General features: G+C 41.6%; 1 protein-coding gene across 1 annotated transcript in view; it reads left to right on the top strand.

The window, feature by feature from the left end:
• Nucleotides 1-24,123, top strand: part of TRPC4AP (transient receptor potential cation channel subfamily C member 4 associated protein) — a 288,555-nt gene that overhangs the window by 178,563 nt on the left and 85,869 nt on the right. The window contains exon 12 of the mRNA XM_053696832.1: nt 12,506-12,519. Coding sequence (XP_053552807.1) covers nt 12,506-12,519 — 14 coding nt within the window. The remainder of the gene's footprint in view (nt 1-12,505; nt 12,520-24,123) is intronic.

Here is a 24,123-nt window from a genome sequence, read left to right on the forward strand (position 1 = left end):
TATGGCTTAAAACTTGGAATGCTGATATATCTTCTAAGTCAACTTTGCTTTCCCTTTCTTTCCAGGGTAATAAATTATTTGGTTCACAGTTGGATTCTATTATTTCAACTGTTACTGGGGAGAAAGGAACTTTTTTACCACAGGATAAAAAATCTAAAGGTAAATTTAGGTCTACTAATCGTTTTCGTTCCTTTCGTCACAATAAGGAACAAAAGCCTGATCCTTCCCCTACAGGAGCGGTATCAGTTTGGAAACCAGCTCCAGTCTGGAACAAATCCAAGCGTTTTAGAAAGCCAAAGCCAGCTCCCAAGTCAACAGGAAGGTGCGGCCCTCATTCCAGCTCAGCTTGTAGGGGGCAGATTACGATTTTTCAAAGAAATTTGGATCAATTCGATTTACAATCTTTGGATTCAGAACATTGTTTCACAAGGGTACAGAATAGGCTTCAAGATAAGGCCTCCTGCAAGAAGATTTTTTCTTTCCCGTGTCCCAGTAAATCCAGTGAAGGCTCAAGCATTTCTGAAATGTGTTTCAGATCTAGAGTTGGCTGGAGTAATTATGCCAGTTCCAGTTCTGGAACAGGGGCTGGGGTTTTACTCAAATCTCTTCATTGTACCAAAGAAGGAGAATTCCTTCAGACCAGTTCTGGATTTAAAAATATTGAATCGTTATGTAAGGATACCAACATTCAAAATGGTAACTATAAGGACTATTCTGCCTTTTGTTCAGCAAGGGCATTATATGTCCACAATAGATTTACAGGATGCATATCTGCATATTCCGATTCATCCAGATCACTATCAGTTTCTGAGAGTCTTTCCTAGACAAGCATTACCAGTTTGTGGCTCTGCCGTTTGGCCTGGCAACAGCTCCAAGGATTTTTTCAAAGGTTCTCGGTGCCCTTCTATCTGTAATCAGAGAACAGGGTATTGTGGTATTTCCTTATTTGGACGATATCTTGGTACTTGCTCAGTCTTCACATTTAGCAGAATCTCATATGAATCGACTTGTATTGTTTCTTCGAGAACATGGTTGGAGGATCAATTTACCAAAGAGTTCATTGATTCCTTAGACAAGGGTAACCTTTTTAGGTTTCCAGATAGATTCAGTGTCCATGACTTTGTCTCTGACGGACAAGAGACGTCTGAAATTAATTTCAGCTTGTCGAAACCTTCAGTCTCAATCATTCCCTTCGGTAGCCTTATGCATGGAAATTCTAGGTCTTATGACTGCTGCATCGGACGCGATCCCCTTTGCTCGTTTTCACATGCGACCTCTTCAGCTCTGTATGCTGAACCAGTGGTGCAGGGATTATACAAAGATATCTCAATTAATATCTTTAAAACCGATTGTACGACACTCTGATGTGGTGGACAGACCACCATCGTTTAGTTCAGGGGGCTTCTTTTGTTCTTCCGACCTGGACTGTGATTTCAACAGATGCAAGTCTGACAGGTTGGGGAGCTGTTTGGGGGTCTCTGACAGCACAAGGGGTTTGGGAATCTCAAGAGGCGAGATTACCAATCAACATTTTGGAACTCCGTGCAATTTTCAGAGCTCTTCAGTCGTGGCCTCTTCTAAAGAGAGAGTCGTTCATTTGTGTTCAGACGGACAATGTCACAACCGTGGCATATGTCAATCATCAAGGAGGGACTCGCAGTCCTCTGGCTATGAAAGAAGTATCTCGGATACTGGTATGGGCGGAATCCAGCTCCTGTCTAATTTCTGCGGTTCATATCCCAGGTATAGACAATTGGGAAGCGGATTATCTCAGTCGCCAAACGTTACATCCGGGCGAATGGTCTCTTCACCCAGAGGTATTTCTTCAGATTGTTCAAATGTGGGGACTTCCAGAAATAGATCTGATGGCTTCTCATCTAAACAAGAAACTTCCCAGGTATCTGTCCAGATCCAGGGATCCTCAGGCGGAAGCAGTGGATGCATTGTCACTTCCTTGGAAGTATCATCCTGCCTATATCTTTCCGCCTCTAGTTCTTCTTCCAAGAGTGATTTCCAAGATTCTAAAGGAGCGTTCGTTTGTTCTGCTGGTGGCTCCAGCATGGCCTCACTGGTTTTGGTATGCAGATCTTGTCCGGATGGCTACTTGCCAACCGTGGACTCTTCCGTTAAGACCAGGAAGATATATTATCGAGTCTGGAAGACTTACATTTCTTGGTGTTCTTCTCATGATTTTTCTTGGCATTCTTTTAGAATTCCTTGAAAGGACAAATCTCTGCTCTTTCTGTTCTTTTTCACTGAAAGATTGCTAATCTTCCTGATATTCATTGTTTTGTACAGGCTTTGGTTCGTATAAAACCGGTCATTAAGTCAATTTCTCCTCCTTGGAGTTTGAATTTGGTTCTGGGGGCTCTTCAAGCTCCTCCGTTTGAACCTATGCATTCGCTGGATATTAAATTACTTTCTTGGAAAGTTTTGTTTCTTTTGGCCATCTCTTCTGCTAGAAGAGTTTCTGAATTATCTGCTCTTTCTTGTGAGCCTCCTTTTCTGATTTTTCATCAGGATAAGGCTGTGTTGCGAACTTCATTTAAATTTTTACCTAAGGTTGTGAATTCTAACAACATTAGTAGAGAAATTGTGGTTCTTTCATCATGTCCTAATCCTAAGAATTCTAAGGAGAAATCATTGCATTCTTTGGATGTAGTTAGAGCTTTGAAATATTATGTTGAAGCTACTAAAGATTTCCGAAAGACTTCTAGTCTATTTGTTATCTTTTCTGGTTCTAGGAAAGGTCAGAAGGCTTCTGCCATTTCCTTGGCATCTTGGTTAAAGTCTTTGATTCATCATGCTTATGTTGAGTCGGGTAGAACTCCGCCTCAAAAGATTACAGCTCATTCGACTAGGTCAGTCTCTACTTCCTGGGCATTTAAGAATGAAGCTTCGGTTGATCAGATTTGCAAAGCAGCAACTTGGTCTTCTTTGCATACTTTTACTAAATTCTACCATTTTGATGTATTTTCTTCTTCTGAAGCAGTTATTGGTCGAAAAGTACTTCAGGCAGCTGTTTCAGTTTGATTCTTCTGCTTATAATTTCAGTTTTTTTCATTATAAGATTTAAACTTTGTTTTGGGTGTGGATTATTTTTCAGCGGAATTGGCTGTCTTTATTTTATCCCTCCCTCTCTAGTGACTCTTGCGTGGAAGATCCACATCTTGGGTATTCATTATCCCATACGTCACTAGCTCATGGACTCATTGCTAATTACATGAAAGAAAACATAATTTATGTAAGAACTTACCTGATAAATTCATTTCTTTCATATTAGCAAGAGTCCATGAGGCCCACCCTTTTTTGTGGTGGTTATGATTTTTTTGTATAAATCACAATTATTCCAATTCCTTATTTTTTTATGCTTTCGCACTTTTTTCTTATCACCCCACTTCTTGGCTATTCGTTAAACTGATTTGTGGGTGTGGTGAGGGGTGAATTTATAGGCATTTTAAGGTTTGGGAAACTTTGCCCCTCCTGGTAGGAATGTATATCCCATACGTCACTAGCTCATGGACTCTTGCTAATATGAAAGCAATGAATTTATCAGGTAAGTTCTTACATAAATGTTTTTTTCCTCAACTTCTGGCTAATGAATTCCCTGATTTCTACAATCTATTCTTACCCGGGGCCAGAGAGCAGACACTTTCATGATCGTTGTATACAAACTCGCTTCCTTGTGTTTTAGTCTGATTAAATAATGTTCTCCTTCCTGAATATATTTACCTCTATGTCCCTTGGTGATCTTACTACCGGTAAGGAGCGACTCGCTTTGTGTAAAAAGAGTGACTCAACATTTTTAAAGAGCAGAAGAGCGTAGAAGTTGAAGTGCTATTGTCAGCACTGCTGGAAGTTGTCATAAGATCGTCATGTTCCTTATATAAACAACTCACTCTTTAGCCATGCCGCGGTCGCCTTGCCTCTGGTGTCGGTCTGGAGGAGGGGTCACGTGACTGCGTGAATCGATTCGGCTTGTTAAAGGCTGCATCGTTGTGCCGATTATTTTCAACACCCCTACTCGTCATATCGTAAAAGAAATAAATTTATCAGGTAAGCATAAATTTCCTTTTTTTTTTTGGTTTGGGTTTTTCTCCTAACTAATTTTAATGTTTCAGACCCTCCTGGATGTAAACGGTTTGATAAGGAATTTACCCCTGAGAAAACACTTTAGGAGGAGTGAACCAATAGTAGGATGTCAGGATAGACCGTCCCTGCCCACTAAGAACAATTTCCAACTTTTTGAAGAAATCTGTTATTTTATTATGGACACTGGAGAATGAATCCAGAACAACTTTGGGTGCAGTGAGCAGGGGTGTCTCTCTCTGAAGAATAAGTCCAGATTCTATCCCATTCACAGTAGAGGTACTATACTTGAGACCTTTCAACAAATGAGCTCAGTGAAAGACTCAGACAGGAAATACCCCAAACATGATATACTCGGGGATAGGAGAGTTGTGGAGTCTATTCCCAGGGACACACTATTGGGCAATAAAGAGAAAGGAACTCGCACAGATAATTTCAAGGGTGTCCATTTTGTTACTGAGTACAGTGCTCAATATCAGCAAATTGGCAAAATAGTAAAAAACCTTTTTATACTTCTTGCAGCGGATGATCATCTGACCAGAGTTGTGGACAATGGAATCAGGTGCTCCTACAAAAAGAGTAGAACCCTAGGCTTCATTATGGCCACTACACGGTTGAAACATACTCCTAGTACCAACGGCTCTTGGCTTAGGCACACTGGCATGTATAAGTGTGGCAATAGCCGGTATCGTCCTTGTGAGCTATGTTATATATCCAGAATCAGAGAACACTTGTCCACAATCAACATAGGTAAGGCATCCACTCCCCTGGTCCAGCATTATGCTGGAATACATAGTAGTAACCTTAATACATTCAGGTGGTGTGCTATTGAGAAAGTGGTTTTGCCCAGACGGGGTGGTAATCTGGACCAGCTTTTGGCAAAAAGGGAAATATTTTGGATTTTCTAATTGGATACCAGGCTACCCACGGGGCCTCAACTCTAGATTTGATATGATCAACTATTGGGAATAGTCTTGTTGTTGGAGTTTTGGGGTGGATTGGTCATTATTAGTTCACTCCACATTACATTCCGCATTTAGTTGTCAAGCCCAAAGTCAAAGTGTAAGATCTTTATACACCCACTATTTTTATGTCATGTTGCCATCCATCCTGTATATTCATCACTCATTGTGATTGATTATATAATAGTGTTGTTTATACATTATACAATGTGGTTGTTGACACTAACTAGTTTTCAGTTATTATTGTCTCTTACCAGTATTTTTTTTTATTTGTCCTTTTGTAACATTGGGACTACTACATACACATTAACATTATAGCAGTATAAGGATTTCTATTCTGTTATAACATTCCTAGGTGCTCACAATGGATATGTTCAGTGGTATTTTCTGTAATACAATGCATGTCATGAATTATTTTATTTATTCATTTGTGTGTACATATTAGCTATTGTTGAAAGAATGGATATATGTCTGTGGGTTGCCACTTACATCAACACATTTCTCCCTATACATGGCTTTTTCAAGATCTTGGATATATGTCTGTGGGTTGCCACTTACATCAACGCGTTTCTCCCTATACAGGGCTTTTTCAAGATCTTGAAACAGCCCTGTATAGGGAGAAACTCGTTGATGTAAGTTGCAACCCACAGACATATATCCATTCTGTAGTTGAAGCTACAGTATCTACTCCATTATTTGGAATTGTGACGCTTGTGAACCCTGGTTGAAAAAGATTGGAGAATTCATCTAAAAAGCCAGCATGATCTAACAAGCCAGCACGACCTAATTTCATATTGGTGCTTATTTGTGCACTGAGAACTGCCAACTTGGTTTGCAGCGAGGTCACTGACCTTTTTATTGGAAATATTGTTTACTTATTCCACAACCTGCACTTTCCACACATCATCTTTTAAGAGTACCCTACGTGCTTTCAGGCACTAAAGAGCGGATACTCTGCTTTGTGGAGTACGGCAGCTACAGTCTCAAGCTGATCGGAGAAGGACCAATCAAATTGCTCATCCAGGACGGCGCCCATAAAGGTGACGTCATCCCGCTACGGCTGTAATTTCACTCTGAGGCAATCAAGTCACACACTACCTGGGGGTAAGCCTGCCGTTTCTGCTCGCATTGTCATATTATTTATCCCATTGTTTGGACATTTCTAGACACATCTCTAGACACATTTGTATTTATCTTTACACTTTTTCACATATATTTATAGGATTATTATTGCTTTATCCACCTTTAGCTGTAGTGCTCCTGTTCATTAAGATTTGTATTTACTGTTTAAACCAGGAGTTTGGTGGCCCCACCCTGCGCTCATTATATACTCTTTTTGGCTTTAACTTAAGTTTTACTTTGGAGCCAATGGGCTTGATTCTCCTGTCTTATAAGTGATTGTAAGGCATAGCACTATAGGGTATGATTACGGCTAGACAGCCGAAACGCGTAAGCAAAGTGCCCGCGCATCCAGATTGCCGCATACTGAGGTGGAGACACTGAGAAGGGCGAGAGGGAGAGCTACTGCTTACGGACCGTAAGGGTACGGGGCCCCTCTGCACTGTAGCGCTCGAGGACCTAAGGAGAAGTACTGTGAAAAATCTTCTGGAGTTTGGTGAGCACTTTTCTTACATCTTTATTATTAACATTACTCATGGACTGCCACAGCTTGGGTATTCCCATGTAGAGGTGCACCGAAAATTGAGCTTCAACATGCCTCAGCAGAGTCGGCACAAATCATATGTGGAGCATTATTAGCCAAGTAATGCACTGCCGCGCGCGTCTTGTAATCATACCCATTACCCGGAGATGTTCATCCTGGAGCCCTCACACGGCACATCCATCATACCGGGAGTGGTTGTTTATCCTGCAGTAGTAGTTTATTGGCATCCTGGAAGCCTCAGTGCGCCTAAAGTCTTCTAAGTGCGCTGTCGCTGTTGGCGCATAGTCACATGTCACTCACGTTTAGCAGAGGGTGCGTGCACTGCCGTAAGCCGTTTGATTTGGTAAGAGCTGCCTATAAGTCCCCCTCAGTTATCAGTGCTATAAAAAATATGGGGCATGCTGAGAAGTTTGCTTGTATAAGCTCATGTTAATGAATGTTAACGAGATTCATTTTAGCTGCATAGTTTGTCTTTGAGACTGGAGTTACAGAAAACAAAATATTTGTCAACATAAAAAGGGTTAGAAGTTGAACATTAAATGTAAAGACACAAATGCAAAGGTGACAGAGACCATCTTGCTCACCCAGTATCTGTGAAAACTGAAAAGCCTAATTAAATTAATGGGGGGAAAAACTAGACACTTAAGATAATGAGAAGTCTTGCCAATCAAAACTTTGACTTTCATAAAAAAAAAAAGTTCTGCAAACATTAGACCATGCGTGCATCTGCAATAGCTGACACAATAAAGGTACATACCTAATGAGGCTGCATAGGGGGAGGTCTTCAGATTTCCAAAAAGAGACTCTCTTAAAGTTATTAAATGTTTTTTGTGCCAACTGATGGAAACACTGATAGACTGAACTGTGAGGGACCTTTGCACCTCTTGCAGACATTTCTGGCATAACTATATTGATTTATTAATCTTTTTAATTGCAAAATGTATAGCTCAGCTGCACATTGTCCTTAGTTCTTTACAAGATACACAGGCATTTCTCAAAGCCGTCACTTGTGAGGTCTTCTGAAGGCAGCATTGGATCATTGAATCATTCTGGGTAAAATGAATAATTTTACCCATAATGATCCAATGCTGCCTTCAGAAGACCTCACAAGTGACGGCTTTGAGTAATGCCTGTGTATCTTGTAGAGAACTAAGGAGAATGTGCAGCTCTACATTTTACAATTAAAGTTTAATAAAACAATATTTTATAGTTATGCCAGAAATGTCTAACTGTAAGTAAAATGTCAATTGGACTAATAATTAAACAGATGTCTACATCCCAGTGGCATAGATATAAGCAAATGGTTTGGGGGCACTGTTGTTTATGGGCACTATAAATACACTATTCACAGCCCTCTGTATAGTCAATAGGGACAGCACGTTGTATACACACAGCTAACTAGTGTATTGTGCTGTCTCAATACACTATACAGGTTGCTGTGTGTGTATACAATGTGCTGCCCCTATACACTATACAGAGAGAGCTGTCACTATACACAGACATCCTCAAACTTGGCCCTCCAGCGGTTTTGGAACTACATTTCCCATGATGCTCAGCCAGCATATCAGCTGGCTGAGCATCATAGGAAATGTACTTCCAAAACCTCTGGAGGGCCAAGTTTGAGGATGTTTGCTACTATGCAGAGCTGTGTGTATACACTGTGCTGTCATTATACACTATGCAGAGCTGTGTGTATACACTGTGCTGTCATTATACACTATGCAGAGCTGTGTGTAGACACTGTGCTGTCATTATACACTATGCAGAGCTGTGTGTAGACACTGTACTGTCATTATACACTATGCAGAGCTGTGTGTAGACACTGTGCTGTCATTATACACTATGCAGAGCTGTGTGTAGACACTGTGCTGTCATTATACACTATGCAGAGCTGTGTGTAGACACTGTGCTGTCATTATACACTATGCAGAGCTGTGTGTAGACACTGTGCTGTCATTATACACTATGCAGAGCTGTGTGTAGACACTGTGCTGTCATTATACACTATGCAGAGCTGTGTGTAGACACTGTGCTGTCATTATACGCTACTATGCAGAGCTGTGTGTAGACACTGTGCTGTCATTATACGCTACTATGCAGAGCTGTGTGTAGACACTGTGCTGTCATTATACGCTACTATGCAGAGCTGTGTGTAGACACTGTGCTGTCATTATACGCTACTATGCAGAGCTGTGTGTAGACACTGTGCTGTCATTATACGCTACTATGCAGAGCTGTGTGTAGACACTGTGCTGTCATTATACGCTACTATGCAGAGCTGTGTGTATACACTGTGCTGTCATTATACGCTACTATGCAGAGCTGTGTGTAGACACTGTGCTGTCATTATACGCTACTATGCAGAGCTGTGTGTAGACACTGTGCTGTCATTATACGCTACTATGCAGAGCTGTGTGTAGACACTGTGCTGTCATTATACGCTACTATGCAGAGCTGTGTGTAGACACTGTGCTGTCATTATACACTACTATGCAGAGCTGTGTGTATACACTGTGCTGTCATTATACACTACTATGCAGAGCTGTGTGTATACACTGTGCTGTCATTATACACTACTATGCAGAGCTGTGTGTATACACTGTGCTGTCCCTATACACTATGCAGAGCTGTGCGTATACACTGTGCTGTCCCTATACAGTACATCTGCAATGGTGGCCATAAGTTTTAGTTGAAACAGACAGCATCTTTGGAAACACCTAAATACACTATTCACAGCCCTCTGTATAGTCAATAGGGACAGCACGTTTTATACACACAGCTAACTAGTGTTTCTTCTGTTATGTGTGATCAGTCCACGGGTCATCATTACTTCTGGGATATAACTCCTCCCCAACAGGAAATGCAAGAGGATTCACCCAGCAGAGCTGCATATAGCTCCTCCCCTCTACGTCAGTCCCAGTCATTCTCTTGCACCCAACGACTAGATAGGATGTGTGAGAGGACTATGGTGATTATACTTAGTTTTTATGACTTCAATCAAAAGTTTGTTATTTTACAATAGCACCGGAGCGTGTTATTACTTCTCTGGCAGAGTTTGAGGAAGAATCTACCAGAGTTTTTTACTATGATTTTAACCGGAGTAGTTAAGATCATGTTGCTGTTCTCGGCCATCTGAGGGAGGTAAAAGCTTCAGATCAGGGGACAGCGGGCAGATGAATCTGCATTGAGGTATGTTGCAGTTTTTATTTTCTGAATGGAATTGATGAGAAAATCCTGCCATACCGTTATAATGACATGTATGTATACACTTCAGTATTCTGGGGATGGTATTTCACCGGAACTACTCTGTTAAAAGTCACTAATCCTTTTAATAAGTATTTATCATGTTAAACGTTTTTTGCTGGAATGTAGAATCGTTTACATTTCTGAGGTACTGAGTGAATAAATATTTGGGCATTATTTTCCACTTGGCAGTTGTTTGGTTTTAATTGTGACAGTTTCGTTTCTCTTCACTGCTGTGTGTGAGGGGGAGGGGCCGTTTTTGGCGCTCTTTGCTACGCATCAAAAAATTCGAGTCATTTACTCTTATATTTCCTGCATGATCCGGTTCATCTCTGACAGATCTCAGGGGTCTTCAAACTTCTTTGGAGGGAGGTAGATTCTCTCAGCAGAGCTGTGAGAATTTTATATTGACTGTGAATAAAAACGTTGCTCTGTAATTTTTATGTCAAATTTAATTATTGTTATTTTACTAATGGGAACAAACCTTTGCTAAAAGTTGTGTTGTTTTAAAGTTTGATGCTATAACTGTTTTTCAGTTCATTATTTCAACTGTCATTTAATCGTTTAGTACCTCTTTGAGGCACAGTACGTTTTTGCTAAAAAAGATTATAACCAAGTTGCAAGTTTATTGCTAGTGTGTTAAACATGTCTGACTCAGAGGAAGATATCTGTGTCATTTGTTCCAATGCCAAGGTGGAGCCCAATAGAAATTTATGTACTAACTGTATTGATGCTACTTTAAATAAAAGTCAATCTGTACAATGTGAACAAATTTCACCAAACAGCGAGGGGAGAGTTATGCCGACTAACTCGCCTCACGCGGCAGTACCTGCATCTCCCGCCCGGGAGGTGCGTGATATTATGGCGCCTAGTACATCTGGGCGGCCATTACAGATAACATTACAAGATATGGCTACTGTTATGACTGAAGTTTTGTCTAAATTACCAGAACTAAGAGGCAAGCGTGATCACTCTGGGGTGAGAACAGAGTGCGCTGACAATACTAGGGCCATGTCTGATACTGCGTCACAGCTTGCAGAGCATGAGGACGGAGAGCTTCATTCTGTGGGTGACGGTTCTGATCCAAACAGATTGGATTCAGATATTTCAAATTTTAAATTTAAATTGGAGAACCTCCGTGTATTACTAGGGGAGGTCTTAGCAGCTCTCAATGATTGTAACACCGTTGCAATACCAGAGAAACTGTGTAGGTTGGATAAATACTTTGCGGTACCGGCGAGTACTGACGTTTTTCCTATACCTAAGAGACTAACTGAAATTGTTACTAAGGAGTGGGATAGACCCGGTGTGCCGTTCTCACCCCCTCCAATATTTAGAAAGATGTTTCCAATAGACGCCACCACTCGGGACTTATGGCAAACGGTCCCTAAGGTGGAGGGAGCAGTTTCTACTTTAGCTAAGCGTACCACTATCCCGGTGGAGGATAGCTGTGCCTTTTCAGATCCAATGGATAAAAAATTAGAGGGTTACCTTAAGAAAATGTTTGTTCAACAAGGTTTTATATTGCAACCCCTTGCATGTATCGCGCCGATTACGGCTGCGGCAGCATTTTGGATTGAGTCTCTGGAAGAGAACCTTAGTTCATCTACGCTAGACGACATTACGGACAGGCTTAGAGTCCTTAAACTAGCTAATTCATTCATTTCGGAGGCCGTAGTACATTTAACCAAACTTACGGCTAAGAACTCAGGATTCGCCATACAGGCACGTAGGGCGCTGTGGCTAAAATCCTGGTCAGCTGATGTTACTTCTAAGTCCAAATTACTTAATATACCTTTCAAGGGGCAGTCTTTATTTGGGCCCGGTTTGAAAGAAATTATCGCTGACATTACAGGAGGTAAGGGCCACGCCCTACCTCAAGACAAAGCCAAAGCTAAGGCTAGACAGTCTAATTTTCGTCCCTTTCGGAATTTCAAAACAGGAGCAGCATCAACCTCCACTGCACCAAAACAGGAGGGAGCTGTGGCTCGTTACAGGCAAGGCTGGAAGCCTAACCAGTCCTGGAACAAGAGCAAGCAGACCAGGAAACCTGCTGCTGCCCCAAAGACAGCATGAACCGAGAGCCCCCGATCCGGGACCGGATCTAGTGGGGGGCAGACTTTCTCTCTTCGCCCAGGCCTGGGCAAGAGATGTTCAGGATCCCTGGGCGCTAGAGATCATATCTCAGGGATACCTTCTAGACTTCAAATTATCTCCCCCAAGAGGGAGATTTCATCTGTCAAGGTTGTCAACAAACCAGATAAAGAAAGAAGCGTTTCTACGCTGTGTACAAGATCTGTTATTAATGGGAGTGATCCATCCGGTTCCGCGGTCGGAACAAGGACAAGGGTTCTACTCAAACCTGTTTGTGGTTCCCAAAAAAGAGGGAACTTTCAGGCCAATCTTAGATTTAAAGATTCTAAACAAATTCCTAAGAGTTCCATCGTTCAAAATGGAAACTATTCGGACAATCTTACCCATGATCCAAAAGGGTCAGTACATGACCACAGTGGATTTAAAAGATGCTTACCTTCACATACCGATTCACAAAGATCATCACCGGTATCTAAGGTTTGCCTTCTTAGACAGGCACTACCAGTTTGTAGCTCTTCCATTCGGATTGGCTACGGCTCCAAGAATCTTCACAAAGGTTCTGGGTGCCCTTCTGGCGGTACTAAGACCGCGAGGGATTTCGGTAGCTCCGTACCTAGACGACATTCTAATACAAGCTTCAAGCTTTCAAACTGCCAAGTCTCATACAGAGTTAGTTCTGGCATTTCTAAGGTCGCATGGATGGAAAGTGAACGAAAAGAAGAGTTCTCTTTTTCCTCTCACAAGAGTTCCATTCTTGGGGACTCTTATAGATTCTGTAGAAATGAAGATTTACCTGACAGAAGACAGGTTAACAAAGCTTCAAAATGCATGCCGTGTCCTTCATTCCATTCAACACCCGTCAGTAGCTCAATGCATGGAGGTGATCGGCTTAATGGTAGCGGCAATGGACATAGTACCTTTTGCACGCCTACACCTCAGACCGCTGCAATTGTGCATGCTAAGTCAGTGGAATGGGGATTACTCAGATTTGTCCCCTACTCTGAATCTGAGTCAAGAGACCAGAAATTCTCTTCTATGGTGGCTTTATCGGCCACACCTGTCCAGGGGGATGCCATTCAGCAGACCAGACTGGACAATTGTAACAACAGACGCCAGCCTACTAGGTTGGGGCGCTGTCTGGAATTCTCTGAAGGCTCAGGGACTATGGAATCAGGAGGAGAGTCTCCTTCCAATAAACATTCTGGAATTGAGAGCAGTTCTCAATGCCCTTCTGGCTTGGCCCCAATTAACAACTCGGGGGTTCATCAGGTTTCAGTCGGACAACATCACGACTGTAGCTTACATCAACCATCAGGGAGGGACAAGAAGCTCCCTAGCAATGATGGAAGTATCAAAGATAATTCGCTGGGCAGAGTCTCACTCTTGCCACCTGTCAGCAATCCACATCCCGGGAGTGGAGAACTGGGAGGCGGATTTCTTGAGTCGCCAGACTTTTCATCCGGGGGAGTGGGAACTTCATCCGGAGGTCTTTGCCCAAATACTTCGACGTTGGGGCAAACCAGAGATAGATCTCATGGCGTCTCGCCAGAACGCCAAACTTCCTCACTACGGGTCCAGATCCAGGGATCCGGGAGCGGTTCTGATAGATGCTTTGACAGCACCTTGGAACTTCGGGATGGCTTATGTGTTTCCACCCTTCCCGCTGCTTCCTCGATTGATTGCCAAAATCAAACAGGAGAGAGCATCAGTGATTCTAATAGCGCCTGCATGGCCACGCAGGACTTGGTTTGCAGATCTAGTGGACATGTCATCCTGTCCGCCTTGGTCTCTACCTCTAAGACAGGACCTTCTGATACAGGGTCCATTCAAACATCAAAATCTAACTTCTCTGAAGCTGACTGCTTGGAAATTGAACGCTTGATTTTATCAAAACGTGGTTTTTCTGAGTCGGTTATTGATACCCTGATACAGGCTAGGAAGCCTGTTACCAGAAGGATTTACCATAAAATATGGCGTAAATACCTATACTGGTGCGAATCCAAAGGTTACTCCTGGAGTAAGGTTAGGATCGCTAGGATATTGTCCTTTCTACAAGAAGGTTTAGAAAAGGGTTTATCAGCTAGTTCATTAAAGGGACAGATTTCAGCTCTGTCCATCTTGTTACACAGGCGTCTGTCAGAAAATCCAGACGTCCAGACCTTTTGTCAGGCTTTAGCTAGGATCAAGCCTGTGTTTAAAGCTGTTGCTCCGCCATGGAGTTTAAACTTAGTTCTTAACTTTTTACAGGGTGTTCCGTTTGAACCCCTTCATTCCATTGATATAAAGTTGTTATCTTGGAAAGTTCTGTTTTTAATGGCTATTTCCTCGGCTCGAAGAGTCTCTGAGTTATCAGCCTTACATTGTGATTCTCCTTATCTGATTTTTCACTCAGACAAGGTAGTTCTGCGTACTAAACCTGGGTTCTTACCTAAGGTAGTCACTAACAGGAATATCAATCAAGAAATTGTTGTTCCATCCTTGTGTCCAAATCCTTCTTCAAAGAAGGAACGTCTTCTACACAATTTGGATGTAGTTCGTGCCCTCAAGTTCTACTTGCAGGCAACTAAAGATTTTCGCCAAACTTCTTCCCTGTTTGTCGTTTATTCTGGACAGAGGAGAGGTCAAAAAGCTTCTGCTACCTCTCTCTCTTTTTGGCTTCGTAGCATAATACGTTTAGCCTATGAGACTGCTGGACAGCAGCCTCCTGAAAGACTTACAGCTCACTCCACTAGAGCTGTGGCTTCCACTTGGGCCTTTAAGAATGAGGCCTCGGTTGAACAGATTTGCAAGGCTGCAACTTGGTCTTCGCTTCATACTTTTTCCAAATTTTACAAATTTGACACTTTTGCTTCTTCGGAGGCTATTTTTGGGAGAAAGGTTCTTCAGGCAGTGGTTCCTTCTGTATAATGAGCCTGCCTATCCCTCCCGTCATCCGTGTACTTTTGCTTTGGTATTGGTATCCCAGAAGTAATGATGACCCGTGGACTGATCACACATAACAGAAGAAAACATAATTTATGCTTACCTGATAAATTCCTTTCTTCTGTTGTGTGATCAGTCCACGGCCCGCCCTGTTTTAAGGCAGGTAAATATCTTTTAAATTATACTCCAGTCACCACTTCACCCTTGGTTACTCCTTTCTCGTTGATTCTTGGTCGAATGACTGGGACTGACGTAGAGGGGAGGAGCTATATGCAGCTCTGCTGGGTGAATCCTCTTGCATTTCCTGTTGGGGAGGAGTTATATCCCAGAAGTAATGATGACCCGTGGACTGATCACACAACAGAAGAAAGGAATTTATCAGGTAAGCATAAATTATGTTATTGTGCTGTCTCAATACACTATACAGGTTGCTGTGTGTATACAATGTGCTGCCCCTATACACTATACAGAGAGAGCTGTCACTATACACAGACATCGTCAAACTTGGCCCTCCAGCGGTTTTGGAACTACATTTCCCATGATGCTCAGCCAGCATATCAGCTGGCTGAGCATCATTGGAAATGTACTTCCAAAACCTCTGGAGGGCCAAGTTTGAGGATGTTTGCTACTATGCAGAGCTGTGTGTATACACTGTGCTGTCATTATACACTATGCAGATCTGTGTGTATACACTGTGCTGTCATTATACACTATGCAGAGCTGTGTGTAGACACTGTGCTGTCATTATACACTACTATGCAGAGCTGTGTGTATACACTGTGCTGTCCCTATACAGTACATCTGCAATGGTGGCCATAAGTTTTAGTTGAAACAGACAGCATCTTTGGAAACACCTAAATACACTATTCACAGCCCTCTGTATAGTCAATAGGGACAGCACGTTGTATACACACAGCTAACTAGTGTATTGTGCTGTCTCAATACACTATACAGGTTGCTGTGTGTATACAATGTGCTGCCCCTATACACTATACAGAGAGAGCTGTCACTATACACAGACATTCTCAAACTTGGTCCTCCAGCGGTTTTGGAACTACATTTCCCATGATGCTCAGCCAGCATATCAGCTGGCTGAGCATCATGGGAAATGTACTTCCAAAACCTCTGGAGGGCCAAGTTTGAGGATGTTTGCTACTATGCAGAGCTGTGTGTAGACACTGTGCTGTCATTATACACTATGCAGAGCTGTGTGTAGACACTGTGCTGTCATTATACACTATGCAGAGCTGTGTGTAGACACTGTGCTGTCATTATACACTATGCAGAGCTGTGTGTAGACACTGTACTGTCATTATACACTATGCAGAGCTGTGTGTAGACACTGTGCTGTCATTATACACTATGCAGAGCTGTGTGTAGACACTGTGCTGTCATTATACACTATGCAGAGCTGTGTGTAGACACTGTGCTGTCATTATACACTATGCAGAGCTGTGTGTAGACACTGTGCTGTCCCTATACACTATGCAGAGCTGTGTGTAGACACTGTGCTGTCATTATACACTATGCAGAGCTGTGTGTAGACACTGTGCTGTCATTATACACTATGCAGAGCTGTGTGTAGACACTATGCTGTCATTAAACACTATGCAGAGCTGTGTGTAGACACTGTGCTGTCATTATACACTATGCAGAGCTGTGTGTAGACACTGTGCTGTCATTATACACTATGCAGAGCTGTGTGTAGACACTGTGCTGTCATTATACACTATGCAGAGCTGTGTGTAGACACTGTGCTGTCATTATACACTATGCAGAGCTGTGTGTAGACACTGTGCTGTCATTATACACTATGCAGAGCTGTGTGTAGACACTGTGCTGTCATTATACACTATGCAGAGCTGTGTGTAGACACTGTGCTGTCATTATACACTATGCAGAGCTGTGTGTAGACACTGTGCTGTCATTATACACTATGCAGAGCTGTGTGTAGACACTGTGCTGTCATTATACACTATGCAGTGCTGTGTGTAGACACTGTGCTGTCATTATACACTATGCAGAGCTGTGTGTAGACACTGTGCTGTCGTCATACACTATGCAGAGCTGTGTGTAGACACTGTGCTGTCGTCATACACTATGCAGAGCTGTGTGTAGACACTGTGCTGTCATTATACACTATGCAGAGCTGTGTGTAGACACTGTGCTGTCATTATACACTATGCAGAGCTGTGTGTAGACACTGTGCTGTCATTATACACTATGCAGAGCTGTGTGTAGACACTGTGCTGTCATTATACACTATGCAGAGCTGTGTGTAGACACTGTGCTGTCATTATACACTATGCAGAGCTGTGTGTAGACACTGTGCTGTCATTATACACTATGCAGAGCTGTGTGTAGACACTGTGCTGTCATTATACACTATGCAGAGCTGTGTGTAGACACTGTGCTGTCATTATACACTATGCAGAGCTGTGTGTAGACACTGTGCTGTCATTATACACTATGCAGAGCTGTGTGTAGACACTGTGCTGTCATTATACACTATGCAGAGCTGTGTGTAGACACTGTGCTGTCATTATACACTATGCAGAGCTGTGTGTAGACACTGTGCTGTCCCTATACACTATGCAGAGCTGTGTGTAGACACTGTGCTGTCCCTATACACTATGCAGAGCTGTGTGTAGACACTGTGCTGTCCCTATACAGTACACTATACACAGAGCTATGTATATTGTGCTGTCCCTATACAGTACACTATACGCAGAGCTATGTATATTGTGCTGTCCCTATATGTTGTATCATGAGTGTGTGTGTGGACTTTGTATGTTGTATCATGAGTGTGTGTGTGACTGTGTGTGTTTTTTATGTATGACTATGAGTGAGTGTCCATGTATGAGTGTGCGTTAGGGTGTTTCATTTTCTAAGGCAAAAATAAACTAACATTTTTGCTGACTTTGCTTACGCCCAGAGTCTCAGTGATGTAAAAGATATATATGCTAAATTTCAAGAAGATTGGATAATAATTAGAGGTTGCACACTTTGATCTGTTTTGTAAAAGTAGGCAAAAAATACGATTTTTCAATGTTAATTACTTTTATTGGGAAAACTAGAAATCACAAACTTAAAATACTTTTAAAACTTTTCACTAAGATTAATAGGTAATATGATAGGCAAAACATGTGTTATATTAATCAACTTTGAACGATGCAATCCCTTGTTTTGTTCGCTTGGTGACGACTTTTCTGTGATGCTCGACTACCCTCAACAAGAATTGTTTTTGTTGTTCATCCCTGACCGATTCGTTATACTTTTTTATCAGAGCAATTCCTCTTTCTGTGGTATCATTGACAACCTTAAGAGCGTTCACATGGCTTCTTAGAGAATCACTGCAGTATTCTGTAACGTTGTGGATCCCAAACAATTCAAATAACTTTTTTGTTTTATTAGTAACGAAATGGCTCAGGTCTTTTCCTTCAAAAACTATGTTTTTACCCTATAATCGTTTCACTTCCTTTTTCTTTGCAGGTTTAGTTTCTAAATTTTTAGTCATATTTTCCTTAAAAGCCTGAGTAATACGGTCGTCCAAGAAAGCCAATCCTACGTTTGTTTCTGACAGATACCAAAGGTGTCTCTTAGCAACTGTGAGAGCACATTTTTTGACGTCTGTATCTGGGTAAGTGCTCAGAAGCTGTAGCATATCCAAATCATTCTTTGGAGCCCATCGACTTACAATTGCCTCATGCCAAAAGCAAACATAAATGAGGCTGACAAAATGTGCAACCCGTTTCATTCCTTCCAATTGTCGTTGAGGAATATTCAACTGTTTAGTGTTCAGTGTTTAAGTGCATATATTGCTTTTGCCATCCACCTTGCTTGATGCAGTGCCCCTGGGATCCTGAATGTAATGTTTATTCTTATATGAATCTTTTTTTTCTTCTTTTGTACACTTAGTTCTTATTTTCGAGTCGAAAACTTTGTCTACTCCACTCATTGACAAACTCATACGATCTTCTCTTTGTGACCTAAGAAATTCTTTATCTTCTTGTGAAACGCTATTCATGTCCATCACATTTTGCCGGGAAATGTCAAATAACTTGACGAGATCACCTTTCCACATCTGCCGTTTCACATTTGCTTTATCCGTGTTTCTTGATTTCTCTTTACTCAGATTTTGGTATTCTTTGTACAGCTTCTGTATACCAGCACGGATATTCTCCTCCGTCTTAACAGGGATATTTGCTTTCCTCCACACTTCCTGTAGTTTAGTACTGGTAGATTTAGCAGCATCCGAAAGTGTTTCTTTCATTTCCTTGTGATGGTAAATAAAAACTCGCCACTAGGCACCTTTTCTAGCAGCCAAATTCCTCTTTTGGTTCCCATTTTAAAGTCCAATTACCTGCAAAAGATGAAAGAAATACATGAGAAGACCATTAGTGTAAAGCACTTCAGTGTTAGAAATTTCACTCGTTTGTGATAAGTGATCATTGTGTGCAACCCCTAAATATTATCCAATCTGCTTGAAATTTGGCATATATATCTTTTACATCACTGAGACTCAGGGCGTAAGCAAAGTCATATGAAAATCACATCTTTGAAAAAATGAAACACCCTAGTGTGCGTGTTAGTTTGTTTATGTATGTTGACTTGACTATGTGTATGTATGATGTGTGTATGACTAATATGAATGTGTGTCTGTCTGTTTATGTATGTCTTTGCGTGTGTACATATGTATGAGACATGCATTTTAGCCAATCAGTTCTGACTCCTAGGTAACTCCACGTGTATGAGCACAATTTTATCTATATGGCACACATGAACTAACACCCTCTAGTTGTGAAAACTGTCAAAATGCATTCAGATAAGAGGCGGCCTTCAAGGGCTATGATATTAGCATATGTCCTACCTAGGTTTAGCTTTCAACTAATACCAAGAGAACAAAGCAAATTTGATGATAAAAGTACATTGGAAAGTTCTTTAAAATTACATGCCCAGCAATCTGAATCATGAGTTTATTTTTACTATACTGTCCCTTTAATTATGGACCAGATCAAGTGATAAAGGGGACCCCCCAAGCGCCTACCAAGCTGGAGGCAAAGGGGGATAGCAAATATGTTCAATAAAATTGTTAAAATATTAAAATTCTAAAATTTATTAACAATGTCTAAAAACATACAGTGTAAATCATGGATCCATGAGAATAAATGAGTAAAACAATAGTAAATACAAGCAATGTGCAAAATATCAGCAACAGATAGTAAGCAACAAATAATCACAGATGTCAGACTGAGAATGCACGAGTTGGGGTAATGAGGATACTCAGAAAATTGTCAACAATACATCAAAAATATATATACAAATGTCTAGTGTCTAGAAATAGTCAATAGTGTGAAATCCAAAAAAATGATTGTCGTGGGGAATGACTCAATATAAAAATAGAAAAATGTGTCTATGGAAAATCAATATGTGAATTGCAATTCAGTGACGAAAAAATCAAAATGACAAAATGAAAAAAATTTAAAAATTCGGTGTATATAAAGTGAAAAAAGTCACCCAGACCTAGATGGATATTCCTTGTAGTGATCCCACAGTGTAGATCTATCCTTGAGGGTGTGAAGGGAGGAAGGGCTGTGTCCACAGGAGTGTGAAACAGGATTAGGGTTTGAACCAGATTGGCCCAACAAAACGATGTCCACCTAAAAATATAAAGAAAAATATGGTGAGAAGCCAGTCTTGATAAAGGCCTTATTGGGGCCGAAACGCGTCGACTGAGTATTGGTAAGCCTAATCCCTTTCATGCACTGTTGTGTGAAGCTATCTGCACCATATTTTTCTTTATATTTTTAGGTGGACATCGTTTTGTTGGGCCAATCTGGTTCAAACCCTAATCCTGTTTCACACTCCTGTGGACACGGCCCTTCCTCCCTTCACACCCTCAAGGATAGATCTACACTGTGGGATCACTACAAGGAATATCCATCTAGGTCTGGGTGACTTTTTTCACTTTATATATTGACTATTTGTCAATATTATATATTGACTATTTCTAGACACTAGACATTTGTATATATATTTCTCCAACATAGGTGTGTCCGGTCCACGGCGTCATCCTTACTTGTGGGATATTCTCTTCCCCAACAGGAAATGGCAAAGAGCCCAGCAAAGCTGGTCACATGATCCCCCCTAGGCTCCGCCTTCCCCAGTCATTCTCTTTGCCGTTGTACAGGCAACATCTCCACGGAGATGGCTTAGAGTTTTTTGGTGTTTAAATGTAGTTTTATTGCTTCAATCAAGAGTTTGTTATTTTAAAATAGTGCTGGTATGTACTATTTACTCTGAAACAGAAAAGAGATGAAGATTTCTGTTTGTAAGAGGAAGATGATTTTAGCAACCGTTACTAAAATCGATGGCTGTTCCACACAGGACTGTTGAGATGAAGTAACTTCAGTTGGGGGAACAGTGTGCAGACTTTTACTGCTTGAAGTATGACACATTTCTAACAAGACTTGGTAATGCTGGAAGCTGTCATTTTCCCTATGGGATCCGGTAAGCCATTTTAATAACAATTTATAAAGGGCTTCACAAGGGCTTTAAAGACTGGCAGACATTTTTCTGGGCTAAAACGTTTGTTTTATAAGCATGTTTAATGATTTATTACTCTGAGGAGTTGTTTTTATCTGGGTATGTTGGTAATAAAAACGGCAGGCACTATTTTGGACACCTTTTTCACTGGGGGCCTTCTCTAGTCTTAGGCAGAGCCTCAGTTTCGCGCCACTAATGCGCAGTTGTTTTTTGGGAGTCAGAGCATGCAGATGCATGTGTGAGGAGCTCAGATACACTGAAAAAGCGTGCTGAAGGCGTCATTTGGTATCGTATTCCCCTCTGGGCTTGGTTGGGTCTCAGCAAAGCAGATACCAGGGACTGTATAGGGGTTAAATGTAAAAACGGCTCCGGTTCCGTTATTTTTAGAGTTAAATCTTTCAAATTTGGTGTGCAATACTTTCAAGGCTTTATGACACTGTGGTGAAATTTTGGTGAATTTTGGACAATTCCTTCATACTTTTTCGCATATTCAGTAATAAAGTGTGTTCAGTTTAAAATTTAAAGTGACAGTAACGGTTTTATTTTAAAACGTTTTTTGTACTTTGTTATCAAGTTTATGCCTGTTTATCATGTCTGTACCTTCAGATAGACTATGTTCTGTATGTCAGGAAGCCAAAGTTCCTTCTCATTTAAATATATGTGATGCATGTGATAGTGAAAATGATGCCCAAGATGATTCCTCTAGTGAGGGGAGTAAGCATGGTACTGCATCATCCCCTTATGTGTCTACACCAGTCTTGCCCACACAAGAGGCCCCTAGTACATCTAGTGCGCCTATTATTCTTACTATGCAACAATTAACGGCTGTAATGGATAATTCTATTAAAAACATTTTAGCCAAAATGCCCACTTATCAGCGAAAGCGCGACTGCTCTGTTTTAGATACTGTAGAGCATGAGGGCGCAGATGATAATGGTTCTGACATGCCCTTACACCAGTCTGAAGGGGCTAGGGAGGTTTTGTCTGAGGGAGAAATTTCAGATTCAGGAAAAATTTCTCAACAAGCTGAACCTGATGTTATTACATTCAAATTTAAATTGGAACATCTCCGCGCTCTGCTTAAGGAGGTGCTTTCTACTCTGGATGATTGTGACAATTTGGTCGTTCCAGAGAAATTATGTAAGATGGACAAGTTTCTAGAGGTCCCGGTGCCCCCCGAAGCTTTTCCTATACCCAAGCGGGTGGTGGATATTGTAAACAAAGAATGGGAAAGGCCCGGCATACCTTTTGTCCCTCCCCCTATATTTAAGAAATTGTTTCCTATAGTCGACCCCAGAAAGGACTTATGGCAGACAGTCCCTAAGGTCGAGGGGGCGGTCTCTACCTTAAACAAACGCACCACTATCCCTATAGAAGATAGTTGTGCTTTCAAAGATCCTATGGATAGAAAGTTAGGTTTGCTTAAAAAGATGTTTGTTCAGCAAGGTTACCTTCTACAGCCAATTTCATGCATTGTTCCTGTTACTACAGCAGCGTCTTTTTGGTTTGATGAACTAGAAAAGTCGCTAGATAAAGCTACCCCTTTGGAGGAGATTATGGACAGAATTCGTGCTCTTAAATTGGCTAATTCTTTTACTCTAGACGCTACCCTACAATTAGCTAGATTAGCGGCGAAAAATTCAGGGTTTGCTATTGTGGCGCGCAGAGCGCTATGGCTAAAATCTTGGTCAGCGGATGCGTCATCCAAGAACAAATTGCTTAATATTCCTTTCAAGGGGAAAACGCTGTTTGGCCCTGACTTGAAAGAGATTATTTCAGATATCACTGGGGGAAAGGGCCATGCCCTTCCTCAGGATAGGTCTTTCAAGGCTAAAAATAAGCCTAATTTTCGTCCCTTTCGTAGAAACGGACCAGCCTCAAGCTCTACGCCCTCTAAGCAAGAGGGTAATACGTCTCAAGCCAAGCCAGCCTGGAAGCCCATGCAAGGCTGGAACAAAGGCAAGCAGGCCAAGAAACCTGCCACTGCTACCAAGACAGCATGAGATGTTGGCCCCCGATCCGGGACCGGATCTGGTGGGGGGCAGACTTTCTCTCTTCGCTCAGGCATGGGCAAGAGATGTTCTGGATCCTTGGGCTCTAGAAATAGTCTCCCAAGGTTATCTTCTGGAATTCAAGGAACTACCCCCAAGGGGAAGATTCCACAGGTCTCAATTGTCTTCAGACCACATAAAAAAAACAGGCATTCTTACATTGTGTAGAAGACCTGTTAAAAATGGGAGTGATCAATCCTGTTCCATTGAAGGAACGAGGGATGGGATTCTACTCAAATCTGTTCATAGTTCCCAAAAAAGAGGGAACATTCAGACCAATCTTGGATCTCAAGATCTTAAACAAATTTCTCAGGGTTCCATCGTTCAAGATGGAAACCATTCGAACAATTCTTCCTACCATCCAGGAAGGTCAATTCATGACCACGGTGGATTTAAAGGATGCGTATCTACATATTCCTATCCACAAGGAACATCATCGGTTCCTAAGGTTCGCGTTTCTGGACAAACATTACCAGTTCGTGGCACTTCCATTCGGATTAGCCACTGCCCCAAGAATTTTCACAAAGGTACTAGGGTCCCTTCTAGCGGTGTT

Source organism: Bombina bombina, chromosome 1 (genome assembly GCF_027579735.1).
Source record: "Bombina bombina isolate aBomBom1 chromosome 1, aBomBom1.pri, whole genome shotgun sequence".
Lineage (NCBI taxonomy): Eukaryota > Metazoa > Chordata > Amphibia > Anura > Bombinatoridae > Bombina > Bombina bombina.